This window comes from Stigmatopora argus, chromosome 16 (genome assembly GCF_051989625.1).
Source record: "Stigmatopora argus isolate UIUO_Sarg chromosome 16, RoL_Sarg_1.0, whole genome shotgun sequence".
In the NCBI taxonomy this organism is placed as follows: Eukaryota; Metazoa; Chordata; class Actinopteri; order Syngnathiformes; family Syngnathidae; genus Stigmatopora; species Stigmatopora argus.
The window spans coordinates 2873176-2886911 of NC_135402.1; the positions used below are offsets into that span (position 1 = coordinate 2873176).

At 41.7% G+C, this 13736-nt stretch overlaps 1 protein-coding gene across 3 annotated transcripts in view; it reads left to right on the forward strand.

The window, feature by feature from the left end:
* Positions 1 to 13736, forward strand: part of nup188 (nucleoporin 188) — a 35182-nt gene that overhangs the window by 3465 nt on the left and 17981 nt on the right. For all 3 annotated transcript variants that reach the window (XM_077623203.1, XM_077623201.1, XM_077623202.1), the window contains 33 exons: positions 42 to 169; positions 570 to 624; positions 900 to 973; positions 1048 to 1132; positions 1210 to 1290; positions 1368 to 1412; positions 1591 to 1683; positions 1755 to 1874; positions 1951 to 2162; positions 2255 to 2369; positions 2750 to 2950; positions 3049 to 3129; positions 3236 to 3328; positions 3399 to 3518; positions 3782 to 3908; positions 3981 to 4139; positions 4806 to 4932; positions 5130 to 5217; positions 5294 to 5370; positions 5491 to 5605; positions 5908 to 6028; positions 6097 to 6166; positions 6698 to 6823; positions 6891 to 7131; positions 7479 to 7685; positions 7776 to 7945; positions 8020 to 8089; positions 8155 to 8222; positions 8395 to 8596; positions 8664 to 8741; positions 8810 to 8895; positions 9806 to 9951; positions 10028 to 10224. In XM_077623203.1, coding sequence (XP_077479329.1) covers positions 144 to 169; positions 570 to 624; positions 900 to 973; positions 1048 to 1132; positions 1210 to 1290; positions 1368 to 1412; positions 1591 to 1683; positions 1755 to 1874; positions 1951 to 2162; positions 2255 to 2369; positions 2750 to 2950; positions 3049 to 3129; positions 3236 to 3328; positions 3399 to 3518; positions 3782 to 3908; positions 3981 to 4139; positions 4806 to 4932; positions 5130 to 5217; positions 5294 to 5370; positions 5491 to 5605; positions 5908 to 6028; positions 6097 to 6166; positions 6698 to 6823; positions 6891 to 7131; positions 7479 to 7685; positions 7776 to 7945; positions 8020 to 8089; positions 8155 to 8222; positions 8395 to 8596; positions 8664 to 8741; positions 8810 to 8895; positions 9806 to 9951; positions 10028 to 10224 — 3876 coding nt within the window. In that variant the 5' untranslated portion in view covers positions 42 to 143. The remainder of the gene's footprint in view (positions 1 to 41; positions 170 to 569; positions 625 to 899; positions 974 to 1047; positions 1133 to 1209; positions 1291 to 1367; positions 1413 to 1590; positions 1684 to 1754; positions 1875 to 1950; positions 2163 to 2254; positions 2370 to 2749; positions 2951 to 3048; positions 3130 to 3235; positions 3329 to 3398; positions 3519 to 3781; positions 3909 to 3980; positions 4140 to 4805; positions 4933 to 5129; positions 5218 to 5293; positions 5371 to 5490; positions 5606 to 5907; positions 6029 to 6096; positions 6167 to 6697; positions 6824 to 6890; positions 7132 to 7478; positions 7686 to 7775; positions 7946 to 8019; positions 8090 to 8154; positions 8223 to 8394; positions 8597 to 8663; positions 8742 to 8809; positions 8896 to 9805; positions 9952 to 10027; positions 10225 to 13736) is intronic.

Consider the following 13736-nt stretch of genomic DNA (forward strand, 5'->3'; position numbering starts at 1 on the left):
AAAATAGGTGCTTATAGTGTATGATTGTTTTGTGTCCACAGGGTGGCGGCAAAGCAGTCTAACTCGTCGAATACTACGACGAGTAAGTTAAAGATGGATCTGACGTCATAATGTGGTAGCCAATCGTAAGAACAGCATCAAAGATGGCGGAATCGGCGTTGAGTTTCAGGTATGCAATTATCTGCAAACTTAAACTAACTCTTCCCGTTTTATTTACATTATTTTAATAAATTGCAAAAAACAAAGATTCGTTTACAATGACAACTAGCTAACCAACCAGCCTTTTGACGATTTGTTTACCTCCACCCTGTCATTTTTCTGGTCTCTCAGCGCCAGGCTAACTAGCTTAGCAACAATACTAACATCGTTTTGAATGGTTTAGCAACCACGAGTTTATGAAGATGATGAAAATTAAAAAAAAACATTAGTGCTAATCTTGAGAAGACTGCTTGACTCCCATTAACATCGATTCTTTAACACTATATTCAATTTCTCCCTTAATAAAACCATATATATTTAGTGCTATGACTGGCTTTATAATCACGTGCTTTCTCTCATTCATTTTTTAGGAGCTGTCGAGAATTATGGATAATTCTACTGGGACGTTCTGCGCTGAGAGAACCCGTACGTATGCAGGGCCAAGTGGCCTGTAAATCATCATGTTTCAGTCCCATTAACGGCAATAGACGTCCTGTTTCGAATGACTGCGATTTGCCAGTCCTATCTGTTTATATATTATTGTTGTTTTTGAAATGGATTGAGCATGTACCATCACTAGATGTTTTAGAGATTTATTTCCCTTTATGAATACTTTAGGACCGTGGTGAAAGAGTTAAGCTGACAATACATTTTGAATAGATGTAGTTATAACTGTTCAGTTTCCATGATATTCTCTAAAGGCTCAGATCGAATCGGAGCTGGAAATGCATTGGGACCGATTGAATCAAGGCCTGAGCTACTACAAACCACCCAGGTACGGCGTCACCGGGTTTTCAAATATTTTTCAGAACCTCCTCGGAGGAAGTAACGTCGTTTGTACCTGTTTAGCGCTTCCTCGGCCAGCAAAGTGAAAGAGAAGAAAGATGTGGCCCAGCCTCTCAAAGATTTTGGTCTGAGGCTCAGTAAACTCCTGGTGAGATTTATTTCTTTTCAAAACCTTACCTTTTCAGTCTTGATTGGATGTGACCAACCTGTCGTGACGTTTGGCAGGGATTGGACGAGCTGCAGAGCGTGCAGCTTCTGCAGTGCTACCTGCAAGAGGACTACAGAGAAACCCGGGATTCTTTAAAGGTAAGCCATTGCTGTAAGTGAAATAAAGACAGGAGGGGTGTTTGCTTATTTTATTTTTATTCTTTGTCTGTGTACAGATTGTTCTCAAGGATGAGCGGCAAAGTCAAGCGTTGCTTCTCAAGGTAGGCAAACCGATGCTCCATCGGGTTTAGGTCGGGGTAAAACTGAAACGGCAAATAATTGTGTTTAAGACCAAGCCTGATGGGGTCAAGATAGGGACTGCACATGATGTTTCTAGCAGGTTTCAGTACAAAAAAAAACAAAGTTCACAGTTCACGCAAGTCTCGGGTCTTTCCACAGGTTGCGGACTATTACTACGAGGAGCGGATGTGTCTTCTCCGTTGCGTGCTCCTCTTGCTGACATACTTCCAAGATGACCGCCATCCCTACAGGGTTTGAAGCCAAGCCTTTTTGTCTAAAAAGTGTTTCGGTTTTGAGTCTCAGTTTTGCTTCTCTTCGGTCAGGCCGAGTATTCCAACTGCGTCAACAAGCTGGAAAAGGACCTGGTGAGCAACTACCAGGACCAGTTCCAAAGCCTCTTCCAAGCTGAGGCGCCCACGTGGGAAACGCACGGGAATCTCATGGTGAGCGTCGACCACGCGTCCGTCACGAACAGCGACGAAAAGACGGCGTTTAAACTATTTTGCGGCTTGTCACCAGACGGAGCGGCAGGTCTCGCGCTGGTACTTGCAGTGCCTGCGGGAACAGTCGCTGCTGCTAGAGATCGTCTTCCTGTACTACGCCTACTTTGAGATGACCCCGGCTGACTTGCTGGCCTTCACCAAGATGTTCAAGGAGCAGGGCTTTGGTCTGCGGCAGACCAACAGACACCTGGTGGACAGGAGCATGGACGTGCTGGTGGATCGAATTGGGTCAGAAGATACTTTTTTGTTCCTAGTTGATGGCGTTGGCTTTAGTTGGACCGCCACGCTCACTCGAATGTCTTCTCTTGGTGCAATGGCAGCTACTTTAGCGCTCTCATCCTGGTGGAAGGCATGGACGTGGACTTCCTTCACAAATGTGCGCTGGAGGACTGCACGGAGCAGCATCAGTTCTCCAGCGTTCCCGACATTGTCAAGGTTTGACTCCCGTTAGCAAAACACAGCTCGCTCTCATTGCGTTTCCGTTTTCGTCTTCGATGAATTAGTTTGATTAGGTCATCAAATTGGCATCTAAGGTGCTAACCAATCGTTTACATTTTCCCCAATATACCTCTAAACCAAAGTATGAAGCCATAAACAAACATTTCCAGACTCATGTGGACTGTGCAGCTGGCAAAAGTTCTGACATATTCACTGTTGCCCTAAGAGGGCAGTGTTTCCTCCCAAATCATTATATCGAAATACAGGACTCTAAACAGAAACCATTCCAAGTCCGCTCTAATTGAAAGAGCCATCTAAGCACAAACATTGATGTTGAAACTTAAAAAAAAATCTAATTGTTACTCTTCTTACCTCAGGAGATGGACCAGCTTCTCTTGACTTTTGGGGACATCCCCCATCACGGGCCGGTTCTGTTGGCTTGGGTCCTGTTGCGCCACACGCTCAGACCGGACGAATCCAACCCCGTGGTCCGCAGGATCGGCAACGTCGCCTTGCAACTGGAGGTCTTCAAGTATCTGGCCGCCATGCTGAAGGGCCTGGGGGTCACCGGAAACAATGTAAAACCATCCGTGCGGGTGTCCTGTCTTTTGTCAACCTTCCTTGGATGTGATTTGAGTTTTGTTTTTTTATTTTCTCCTTTCTTTGTGGGCCGTAGTGCACAGCCAGCACGGCCAAGATGTGCGTCTACGGCCTCCTGTCTTTTGTCATCACATCGTTCGAAGAGGAGAGCCTGCAGGTAGCTCTTTATACATCGGGTCTTCCCATTTAGACTTCTTCGTGTCCTGTGTGATATTGATTTTTGACATTGCCCATGCTGTAAAATGTATTAACTGTACATACAGACTGGCAGCACAGGGTCACAGAGCCCTCACCTAATTGACGCCGCCTGCGAAGTCCTCTCCGCGCCCAGTTTGGCCGACGTCTTCTGGGAAATGGTACGCGCCGGCCCGGCTTTCAAAAGGAGCTAGTCATCATTTTAACAATTTTGCCGTAATCCCGTCACAGAAACCCGACATGGGTTTGGGAATGATCCTGGACGGCGCCGTCGGGATGTTCCCTCACAAGATGGCGCCGCTTTTGCAGCTCCTCACCGCCCTGGTGTCCAACAAGTCCACTGCCAAGAAGGTAACGTGCTCGCAACCTTTTATTTTTCAGTCGTTAGGACCATTAAAAATGTGGGAAATTGTCGCATTACCGTATTTTCTGGACTATAAACGGCTACTCGTTCAACCTTTAGACTTCTAGTTCAGTGTTCTTATGATTTAGAGAAGTGTTAGCTGCATGAGGCGGTCATGCTAACTACTCTTTTTGCCATGCGATGTATTTGGCAAAAAATGATGACATCTAGTTTCAAGTAAAGAGCCCCAAAAAATATTTTGTTGCTCCAGGTGTACAACTTTTTGGATAAGATGTCCTTCTACACGCAAGCCTACAAACACAAACCGAACGACATCCTGGCCAAAGAGGACGAAACTTTGTGGAGGAGACAGAGTCCCAAACTTCTCTACCCGCTAGGTTGGTTCGCGGTTTTTTCTCTGTGTCCTTCCAAGACGGTCCAATCAATCAGCTTTGCTCTCCCCCTCGCAGGCACAGGCCAGACTAATCTGTGGATGCCGCAAGGGATTCTGGGCCAGGTGGTGATCGGCGGCGAGCAGGGCTACGTGGTTCGCTGGGACTACTCGTACAGCTCGTGGACGCTGTTCACATGCGAGGTGGAGATGCTGCTGCACGTCGTCTCCACCGCAGGTACGCTTTTTAACTTGAAAATGTTTCAAAATCATTTATGGTCATTCGTTATATTTTGATAACAGTTAATATACACAATGTGGCTGAGGCATGAAATATAGCGTTGCTTTAAAAATAAATGATTTTTTTACCGTATGTTCTTGCATACAAGCCGCACCCTAAAATTGGCTTAAAATCGTTGAATTTTACAATTTCTCGCGTATAAGCCGCCCCCTGATTCACAATGTTCACCTCCATATTCATGGTTTTAATAGGGAGTGCAAATGTTACCTTGAAGGGATTTTTTTAATTATCGCATGTAGTATTTCTGAGTATAAATATAAAAGTATACTTTATAAATCCTGAGCACATTATTAGGGTCAATATCATAAGGAATGAATTCATCCATTAATGGTTGTTTTCTTACTGCAAAACAGAAAATAACCAACAATAGTAAATGTTACTTTTGCCAACATTTACTGGTGAGAGTATAGCAAATCTTGTGCGCATATAAGCCGTACCCTTGATTCAGTCATCATTTTTTGAGTTACAAATACCGCGTATATGCGAGAAAATATGGTAAGTCATTTTTTTCAACCGAATACCCTTTTAGTGAATTTTTGGGATGACTACTTTTACTTTACTCTTACTTAAATTTTTGACTCCTCCCCCTCCTACCACGACAAGACGTCATGGCGCAAAGCGCGCGTGTCAAGCCCCTCCTGGACCTAGTGCACAAGATCATCAGCACGGATTGGACGCTGTCGGACTGCCTGCTGCCGCTCACCTCGCGCATCTACATGCTGCTGCAGAGGTAAACCTTAACAGAGTCTTGATGAAACCATTCTAGGTGACCCACCACAGCAAGTAAATATTATGAAGAAAAAAATAATACATTTAAGAAAGCTACTGGGCGCCGTCCATGGTTCCCACCAAACTCGATTTCCACGTTGCACTTTTTGCTTCTAAATTGGTAACCTATCCTAACTTGAAATCTTCCCGGTCTTTCAGGTTAACGTCGGTCATCAACCCGCCAGTGGACGTGATCGCCTCGTGCGTCAACTGTCTCTCGGTGTTGGCCGCCAGGATGCCCGGAAAGGTGCTAGCTAGCACGTGGCTCTGTGTGGCCGAACATCCCGGTATTCTCATCACCTCTTTTTTTTTTTCCTCCCCAGGTGTGGGCCGGTTTACAGCGCACAGGTTTCCTCCCTTACAGCTCCAATCCAGTAAACAACTTGGCCCAGTGTCTCAGGTTAGCACCGCATTGATCAAACTAATCCACAAATATGTTGAAATTTGGAGACATTGTAGACAAAATTAAAAAAAAATCTGCTGTAAAAATGTGCTACGTATTTTCCTCGTTTCCTTCTAGTGCGGAAGGCATGAAAGCGGGCAACTACGGCAACCTGCTGGTCCAGATCGAACAGCCCAGAGGGGAATATGCGGTGACCACGGCTTTCCTCAAGCTGGTCACCACTTTGGTCAAGGTGAAGCATTTGTTTTGTTGTGGGAGAGATGGCATCAATTGGGCAATGCTACTGCTACCTTGCTATAAGTAGCACAAATATCATTTAATAAAATGCGTGTTGATGCTTCAATATTTGATATTTACAAAGAACGAATGGATTCATCAAAATAGTCTTTATTTGCGTTGTTTTTGTTTGTATGTGGTGGTGTTGTAAATCCCACAGTCTGAAATCAGTTCAGAAGTAGAAATGTTGCATTTTAGCATGATATACGGAGTATACCGAGGTCGCAAGCTCTGCCAAAGTCTGAAAAATTCCATCAGGGTCAACTGGGCAGCACTCAGAACAAAGGTCTGATCCCCTGCGTGCTGCTGGTGCTGAAGGAGATGCTGCCCACCTACCACAAGTGGCGCTACAACACCTACGGCGCCCGAGAAAGGATCGGTGAGCCTCCCGCCTTGGTGTCCGTCCGTCTGTGTTTGGCAAGATTAAAAGCCCAGTGTTTTCTTCAGGCTGCCTTATTTTGGAGCTCATCCACGCCATCCTCAATTTGAGTCCTGAGTGTGAGGAGCATCAAAGCAGGTGCAGATTGGCCGTCTAGCGCTGTTAATTTAATAAAAAAAAGATACTAACAAATTTTCCACAAAACGACATAGTATAGTAAGGCCTTTTTATTAAAAAAAATGACATAGTATAGTAAGGCTTTTTTTCTTAAAAACGACATAGTATAGTAAGGCCTTTTTATTTAAAAAAATGACATAGTATAGTAAGGCTTTTTTTTCTTAAAAACGACATAGTATAGTAAGGCTTTTTTCTTAAAAAAACGACATGGTATAGATAGGCTTTTTTTCTTAAAAAACGACATAGTATATATAGTAAGGCTTTTTTTTTTTTTTTAAAAAAGCCCGACATATTATAGTAAGGCATTTTTATTAAAAAACGACCATGTATAGTAAGGCATTTTTATTTTAAAAAATGACATAGTATAGTAAGGTTTTTTTTCTTAAAAAACGACATGGTATATACAAATTTCCACTTTTCTTTTTTAAATGGAAACCAATATGAAGTGTAGAAAAAGGGTCAGATTTCTGAATGTTTGTTATTTCTTTTCAGCAATCCTACTCTGCAGTCACTTTGCATCTATAGCCTGGCCAACTCCGAAGCCGGGCAGGCGGTGGTCAACATCATGGGAGTGGGAGTGGACAAGATTGACATGGTCATGTCTGCGCAGCCCAGCAGGTAGGGCCACGGGTGGCTCCGATCCCCCCCCAAAAATAACAACTGGGGTCTTCTTCTCTCTGCTCAGCTGCGGCTCGGAAGGTCCGGGCCAGGTCCTGACCCAGATGATCAAGCTGGCGCTGTCGGTCACCAACAACGCCATCCGCCTCAAGGGGCCCTCCGACGCGGCCTCGCCTCTGGAGCGGGCCTTGACGCAGCACGGCGGCCACGGCGCCAACCTGGTGGCCGTGCTGGCCAAGTACATCTACCACAAGCACGACCCGGCGCTCCCCAGACTCGCAATCCAGCTCCTCAAGCGCTTGGCCTCTGTAAGTTTTCATCCTTTTTTAAAATTATTATTATTTTCCTTCTCTGGTTTTGCACTGAAAATGAAGAATTCTGGAAGAAAATAGCTAAGATTTGTTGACGTGGAAAGACAAGTCTTGTGTGGTATCATCTCCTAGCAAAAGCTGAGCTACGCTAACATGCTATTGTAGTATAACGGTTTTTTAAGCATTATCTGACCAAGTTATCATGGCAATTCTTTGTACTCATTTAGTATTGTAAGGAAACATTTTTTTTTTCTTCCAAAAAGGGTGGCATCAATCAGCACACATTTATGTTATGTAAATTGGAAGCCGAAAATGTAACACTGATGGCGCGTTTGATTGAACAGGTGGCCCCCATGTCGGTGTACGCCTGCCTGGGCAGCGACGCGCCCGCCATCCGCGATGCCTTCCTCACGCGGCTCCAGAGCAAGACGGAGGACATGAGGATCAAAGTGATGATTCTGGAGTTCCTGGCGGTCGCCGTGGAGACGCAGCCGGGCCTCATTGAACTCTTCCTCAACCTGGAGGCCAAAGACGCCAACGAGGGCTCCAAGGTCAGCGGGTTCTCATTTCTCCACAAAACGAACGATGGTTCGCCATCGATAGGTGCGGGACCACCGCTATTTTTTTTCGCTTTTCCGCAGGAGTTCCTGGTGGGCGAGTGGAGCTGCCTGCACGGGGTGCTGGAGCTGATCGACTCCAAGCAGCAGGGCAAGTACTGGTGCCCTCCGCTACTCCACCGAGCCGCCACGGCCTTCCTGCTGGCGCTATGGCAGGACCGACGGGACAGCGCCATCTCCGTCTTGCGCACGCAGTAAAAAGACGCCAAACTTAGCGGTAGGGATGCCTGAGCGCCGGATAGTACTTTATCTTTTTTTCCTTAAACAGGGAAAAGTTTTGGGAGAACCTGACCACGCCACTGTTTGGAACATTGGCACTACCTTCAGACATCACCGAGGTAGCCATTTTGAACGGTCGAAGGTAGACGTGAACGCTAAAAAAGTGGCTTTCTTTTTCCCGCAGCCTTGCGTCCTGGAAACGTGCGCCTTTGTCATGAAAATTGTGGGACTGGAAATCTTCTACGTGCACGGGTAAGGGAAGCAAATGGAGTCGTTGCAAAATAAGCACGGCAAACATGAATGCAGTAATCGCTTGAATATCGCGGTTAATGTAGACCAGACGTGGCTGCGATAATGGAAGAAATTTATTGCAAGAAATCCGCAAATTTGTAAATTTGTCAACTTTTTTGGCCGTCCACGGCAGCGGCTCGCTGGAACCGTCGTCTCTCCGCGACTGTCTGCGGAGGTTCGGCGGCGCGCGGCGATACGAGTACTGGTCTCAGTACGTCAAGTCGCTGGCGTGCCACGTGGCCACCATGGAGGACGAGGGGGCGGGCTTCTTCCCGCAGCAGACCCACTTGCTGGTCCTGGCCTGGCGGATGCTGCTTGTCCTGGCCACCGCTCACGTGCGTCCTCGCCAAATTCTTTGGCCACGCCGCAGAGTGGCTGACTTTTCCTCGGTTGGCTTTTCAGGCCGACGTGATGCAGCTGACGGACGAGCAGACCAAACTGAAGCTCTTCATGGACGCCCTGGACGCCACCAAAGCCGCCGTGAGTTTGGGCTCCTCGCCACGGACCATACCGGACCAAACCGAACGGCGTGCCCTTTTGTCTTTCAGCTGACCCGACCGGCTTCCGCGGCGTGTCTCCGTTTGGGCTCCACCACGGCCACGTTGCTCCTCGTTCTGCTTAAGCAGTGGAAAAGGTACCAGTCTAGCTGAAATGTATTGAAAAATCACTTTAATTTAGCCATAACATCCAAACAGTCAAAAAAACAGTGAGTTCCAATCATTAGAAAGCTAAAATGTCATTAGTCATTATATTTTTAAGGTGTTTTTTTTAAATGAATTGTACACTTTTTCAATCACGGTTTACCGTATTTTCACGACTATACAGCGCATCGTATTTTTAGCCGCAGTGTCAGTAACAAGTGCTATTTCTGTATTTCAAACACACAAAGGACGCACCGTTTTTATAGATGCAGCCAGGCATGGCAAAACATACACCAGCTTAAACATACACGCTACACCCACACGCTAAAAACACGTTTTTTAAAAAGAAACGCAAAACTGAGTTCGGTTGTACTTTATTTAGTCAAAGTCCTAATTTTCTGTGTCCGAATTGAACAATTATCCAAATGAGTCATCGAAAATGCTGAGTTTTATACGTTCGTCCAGGCGGCCACAATCCATTCGCAAATAGCAGCTAGCTAGTAGCCAGCGTAACTATTCCAACGCTGTCTTTCATGCTTCGTATAGCTGTGTTGATGTCGATGTCCAGGCCACAATCCATTGGGTGTATTGACAAAAGAACTATATATCCCAGCAGTCACTGCATAGTACTTTTTCTACGGGAAAAATAGTAGAGTCGGGGGGGCTGCTTGCCGTAGTTGTGAGAGCTGTAGAGGATGGTGTACCCTATCGACTGATTTATTTGATTTTATCGTGATAACAATTGTAGTATTGGTCCATATATAAGGCGCCCTGTCTATTTTGGAGAAAATGTAAGACTTTTATGTGCTCCTTATAGTTGCGAAAATGTGGTACGTTTGTTTCCTTTTTATTGATTTTTTTTTGTTATTTTTAATGGTTGGTCCTCCTCCCCACCCCACCTAGTGTGGTGGCGAGCGCTCCGGACATCCTGTCGCCGCTCTCGCTGATGCTGGAGAGCGTCCTGCAAGCCGAGCCGCACGCCATCCAGAGGACCAAAGCCAAAATCCTGTCGGCGCTCATCTCCGCGCTGCAGATCCAAGGACTGAACAGTAAGTAGGAAAGCCAGCCGCCAGCCAGCGAGGGGGCTCCCCGGCCGGGGGTGACGGCAAAATGTGATGTGCGCAGGTGGCGAGATCTCCCAGCTTCCCCAGCTGCTGGCGGCGGTGTGCGAGACGGCCAAAGACCAAGCGCTGGCGCTGATGGACGGCGCCCGGCACCATGCGCGCCGCGCCGCCCAGTCGACGGAGGACGATGACGACGACGAGGACGAGAGCATGGAAACCGACTTTCCTCACGGACTTCAGAAGGACGAGCGAGATGGGGTGAGTCCGCTAGTTTGGTGTTTTTTTTTAAAACTTAATTTAGTGTATTTTCACACATAGGGCGCACTTAAAAATCTAAAAAATGATATTGAGTACTAAGCCATTTTAAAAAAAGACCATGGGGCTCTTTTTCTTAAAAAACGACATAGTATAGTAAGGCTTTTTTATTCAAAAAATGACATAGTATAGTAAGGCTTTTTTTAAATTAAAAAATGAAATAGCATAGAAAGGCTTTTTTTCCCCTAAAACGACATAGTATAGTAAGCCTTTTTCCTTAAAAAAACGACATAGTATAGTAAGGCTTTTTCCCTAAAAAATGACATACTATAGTAAGGCTTTTTTAGTCAAAAAACGACATACTATAGTAAGGCTCTTTTTCTTAAAAAACGACGTAGTATAGTAAGGCTTTTTTATTCAAAAAATGACATAGTATAGGAAGGCTTTTAAATTAAAAAATGACATAGCATAGAAAGGCTTTTTTTTCTTTAAAACGACATGGTATAGTAAGGCTTTTTTTCCCCTAAAACGACATAGTATAGTAAGCCTTTTTCCTTAAAAAACGACATAGTATAGTAAGGCTTTTTCCCTAAAAAATGACATAGTATAGTAAGGCTTTTTTATTCAAAAAACGACATACTATAGTAAGGCTCTTTTTCTTAAAAAACGACATAGTATAGTAAGGCTTTTTTATTCAAAAAATGACATAGTATAGTAAGGCTTTTTTTAAATTAAAAAATGACATAGCATAGAAAGGCTTTTTTCCCCCTAAAACGACATAGTATAGTAAGCCTTTTTCCTTAAAAGAACGACATAGTATAGTAAGGCTTTTTCCCTAAAAAATGACATAGTATAGTAAGGCTTTTTTATTCAAAAAACGACATACTATAGTAAGGCTCTTTTTCTTAAAAAACGACATAGTATAGTAAGGCTTTTTTATTCAAAAAATGACATAGTATAGTAAGGCTTTTTTTAAATTAAAAAATGACATAGCATAGAAAGGCTTTTTTTTCTTTAAAACGTCATGGTATAGTAAGGCTTTTTTTCCCCTAAAACGACATAGTATAGTAAGCCTTTTTCCTTAAAAAACGACATAGTATAGTAAGGCTTTTTCCCTAAAAAATGACATAGTAGAGTAAGGCTTTTTTATTCAAAAAACGACATACTATAGTAAGGCTCTTTTTCTTAAAAAACGACATAGTATAGTAAGGCTTTTTTATTCAAAAAATGACATAGTATAGTAAGGCTTTTTTTAAATTAAAAAATGACATAGCATAGAAAGGCTTTTTTCCCCCTAAAACGACATAGTATAGTAAGCCTTTTTCCTTAAAAAAACGACATAGTATAGTAAGGCTTTTTCCCTAAAAAATGACATAGTATAGTAAGGCTTTTTTATTCAAAAAACGACATACTATAGTAAGGCTCTTTTTCTTAAAAAACGACATAGTATAGTAAGGCTTTTTTATTCAAAAAATGACATAGTATAGTAAGGCTTTTTTTAAATTAAAAAATGACATACCATAGAAAGGCTTTTTTTCCCCTAAAACGACATAGTATAGTAAGCCTTTTTCCTTAAAAAAACGACATAGTATAGTAAGGCTTTTTCCCTAAAAAAATGACATAGTATAGTAAGGCTTTTTTATTCAAAAAACGACATACTATAGTAAGGCTCTTTTTCTTAAAAAACGACATAGTATAGTAAGGCTTTTTTTAAATTAAAAAATGACATAGTATAGTAAGGCTTTTTTTAAATTAAAAAATGACATACCATAGAAAGGCTTTTTTTCCCCCTAAAACGACATAGTATAGTAAGCCTTTTTCCTTAAAAAAACGACATAGTATAGTAAGGCTTTTTCCCTAAAAAATGACATAGTATAGTAAGGCTTTTTTAGTCAAAAAACGACATACTATAGTAAGGCTCTTTTTCTTAAAAAATGACATAGTATAGTAAGGCTTTTTTATTCAAAAAATGACATAGTATAGTAAGGCTTTTTTTAAATTAAAAAATGACATAGCATAGAAAGGCTTTTTTTCCCCTAAAACGACATAGTATAGTAAGCCTTTTTCCTTAAAAAAACGACATAGTATAGTAAGGCTTTTTCCCTAAAAAAATGACATAGTATAGTAAGGCTTTTTTATTCAAAAAACGACATACTATAGTAAGGCTCTTTTTCTTGAAAAAATGACATAGTATCGTAAGGCTTTTTTATTCAAAAAATGACATAGTATAGTAAGGCTTTTTTTAAATTAAAAAATGACATAGCATAGAAAGGCTCTTTTTCTTAAAAAACGACATAGTATAGTAAGGCTTTTTTATTCAAAAAATGACAGTGTAGTAAGGCTTTTTTTAAATTAAAAAATGACATAGCATAGAAAGGCTTTTTTTCTTATAAAACGACATGGTATAGTAAGGCTTTTTTTCCCCTAAAACGACATAGTATAGTAAGCCTTTTTCCTTAAAAAAACGACATAGTATAGTAAGGCTTTTTCCCTAAAAAATGACATAGTATAGTAAGGCTTTTTTATTCAAAAAACGACATAGTATAGTAAGGCTTTTTTATTCAAAAAACGACATGGTATAGTAAGGCTTTTTTATTCAAAAAATGACATAGTATAGTAAGGCTTTTTTTAAATTAAAAAATGACATAGCATAGAAAGGCTTTTTTCCCCTAAAACGACATAGTATAGTAAGCCTTTTTCCTTAAAAAAACGACATAGTATAGTAAGGCTTTTTCCCTAAAAAATGACATAGTATAGTAAGGCTTTTTTATTCAAAAAAGGACATACTATAGTAAGGCTCTTTTTCTTAAAAAACGACATAGTATAGTAAGGCTTTTTTATTCAAAAAATGACATAGTATAGTAAGGCTTTTTTATTCAAAAAACGACATACTATAGTAAGGCTCTTTTTCTTAAAAAACGACATGGTATAGTAAGGCTTTTTTTAAATTAAAAAATGACATAGCATAGAAAGGCTTTTTTCTCTTTAAAACGACATGGTATAGTAAGGCTTTTTTTCCCCTAAAACGACATAGTATAGTAAGCCTTTTTCCTTAAAAAACGACATAGTATAGTAAGGCTTTTTCCCTAAAAAATGACATAGTATAGTAAGGCTTTTTTATTCAAAAAATGACATAGTATAGTAAGGCTTTTTTTAAATTAAAAAATGACATAGCATAGAAAGGCTCTTTTTCTTAAAAAACGACATAGTATAGTAGGGCTTTTTTATTCAAAAAATGACATAGTATAGTAAGGCTTTTTTTAAATTAAAAAATGACATAGCATAGAAAGGCTTTTTTTCTTATAAAACGACATGGTATAGTAAGGCTTTTTTCCCCCTAAAACGACATAGTATAGTAAGCATTTTTCCTTAAAAAAACGACATAGTATAGTAAGGCTTTTTCCCTAAAAAATGACATAGTATAGTAAGGCTTTTTTATTCAAAAAACGACATAGTATAGTAAGGCTTTTTTATTCAAAAAACGACATGGTATAGTAAGGCTTTTTTATTCAAAA